Source organism: Propithecus coquereli, unplaced genomic scaffold (genome assembly GCF_000956105.1).
Source record: "Propithecus coquereli isolate 6110/MARCELLA unplaced genomic scaffold, Pcoq_1.0 Scaffold123, whole genome shotgun sequence".
Taxonomy (NCBI): Eukaryota; Metazoa; Chordata; class Mammalia; order Primates; family Indriidae; genus Propithecus; species Propithecus coquereli.
In genome coordinates, this window is record NW_012136414.1 from 3898057 (window position 1) to 3899407 (window position 1351).

The 1351-nt window shown below is 39.9% G+C and overlaps 1 protein-coding gene across 1 annotated transcript in view; it reads right to left on the bottom strand.

The window, feature by feature from the left end:
* SCEL (sciellin) overlaps window positions 1-1351 on the bottom strand; it is a 116623-nt gene that overhangs the window by 9676 nt on the left and 105596 nt on the right. Inside the window, exon 30 of the mRNA XM_012637758.1 lies at window positions 1227-1329. Coding sequence (XP_012493212.1) covers window positions 1227-1329 — 103 coding nt within the window. The remainder of the gene's footprint in view (window positions 1-1226; window positions 1330-1351) is intronic.

The window sequence follows — 1351 nt, forward strand, 5'->3', positions numbered from 1 at the left end:
TTGCTATTTTATTATAAAGTGTCTAGTTGTGCATTTACTATTATCTGAAGTATATTTTTAACCTGATAGCTGATGTCTTCTATCAATGCTAAAGATTCTCAACTTTTATCTTTCTGCTTGCTGCTTCTGCCTTTTCCTCTTTTTCTGGGATTGTGTGTGTGTGTGTGTGTATGTGTGTGTATTCATTCATTTAAATCTATCTCCATATCAATCTACCTTCATATCTCTCAAATGATCTTTCACATTTTTTTTCTCTGTATCCCTTTGTTATGCTCATGGTGAATTTCTTACTATTACCCCTCAATATATTCATATTACTGTGATTATTCCAGTTTAGAGTTTGTTCAGCATACTGAGTTTTAAAAATTATTTTTTGTATGATTTCGCCTGTTTCTTTGGAATGATGCTACTGCTTTATGTATCCCTTTGGTAACACTAAATGTACTTATTCTGAAGTATTTTTAAAATGGCACTTTTACTTTTATTTTGTCTAAAATGATTTTTTTCCCAATATTTGATTTTACTTGCTGTCTTTCTTGGTGTTAATTTTCTTTGTGTGTTTTAGAATTTGGGTTTGACCCAAATTTGGGTTTGACCCTCCTTGACTTGGTGCTATTTTTCTTTTCCTCTCCCTCACTCCTCTCTATTCAGAGGTTTTGTAGTTGCCTTAACACCACCCCTGGGACTCATAGTCCAAAACCAGCTCTTCTGGTGGCTCAGGGCTCTTACTCCACCATGATATTGGGACAGTTTGGAGTTAGATGATTTGTTGGCTAGGCTTGATCCTGAAGATTGAGTCTGTCCTGATGTCTTCCTTGGCATTCGGACTCTTATAAGCTGTAGCTCTGGGCAGCGATTGGCAGCACCTTTTTTCTTTCCTGCCTCTTTTCCTGGGGTGGAAGTGGGGGTAAGAGAAAGGAGGGAGGAGAATGACTCACCACTCCACCCTTCTTCTCCCTGGCCCTGGGAACTGGTATCCTCACTGCCCTTGCTGCTTCTGGTACTGAGAACGGCAGTCTCAGGCCTTCAGTCCTACATTCCTTTTCAGTTCCTTGCCCATAAAGAGTATTATCTATTTATTTTATTTATTTCTCCCATGGTTATGTTTGGACAGGGGGTCTGTGGGTGGCTCAAAGTGTGAACTTTGAATATCATTTTGATGAGAATTCTACAATCTTTATCTGCTTTTAAAAAACAACTAAGCAGTGCAGCCTAACCCCACTCACAGTAGAAGTCTGATGTGGGCCCTGTCCGCGTGCCACAGATCCAATTCAACATTGGCCTCTAGCGCACTGTACAATGTAGACTGCTTACTCAGCATGGTCATCCCTGCTCAGAGAATGCGAGGACA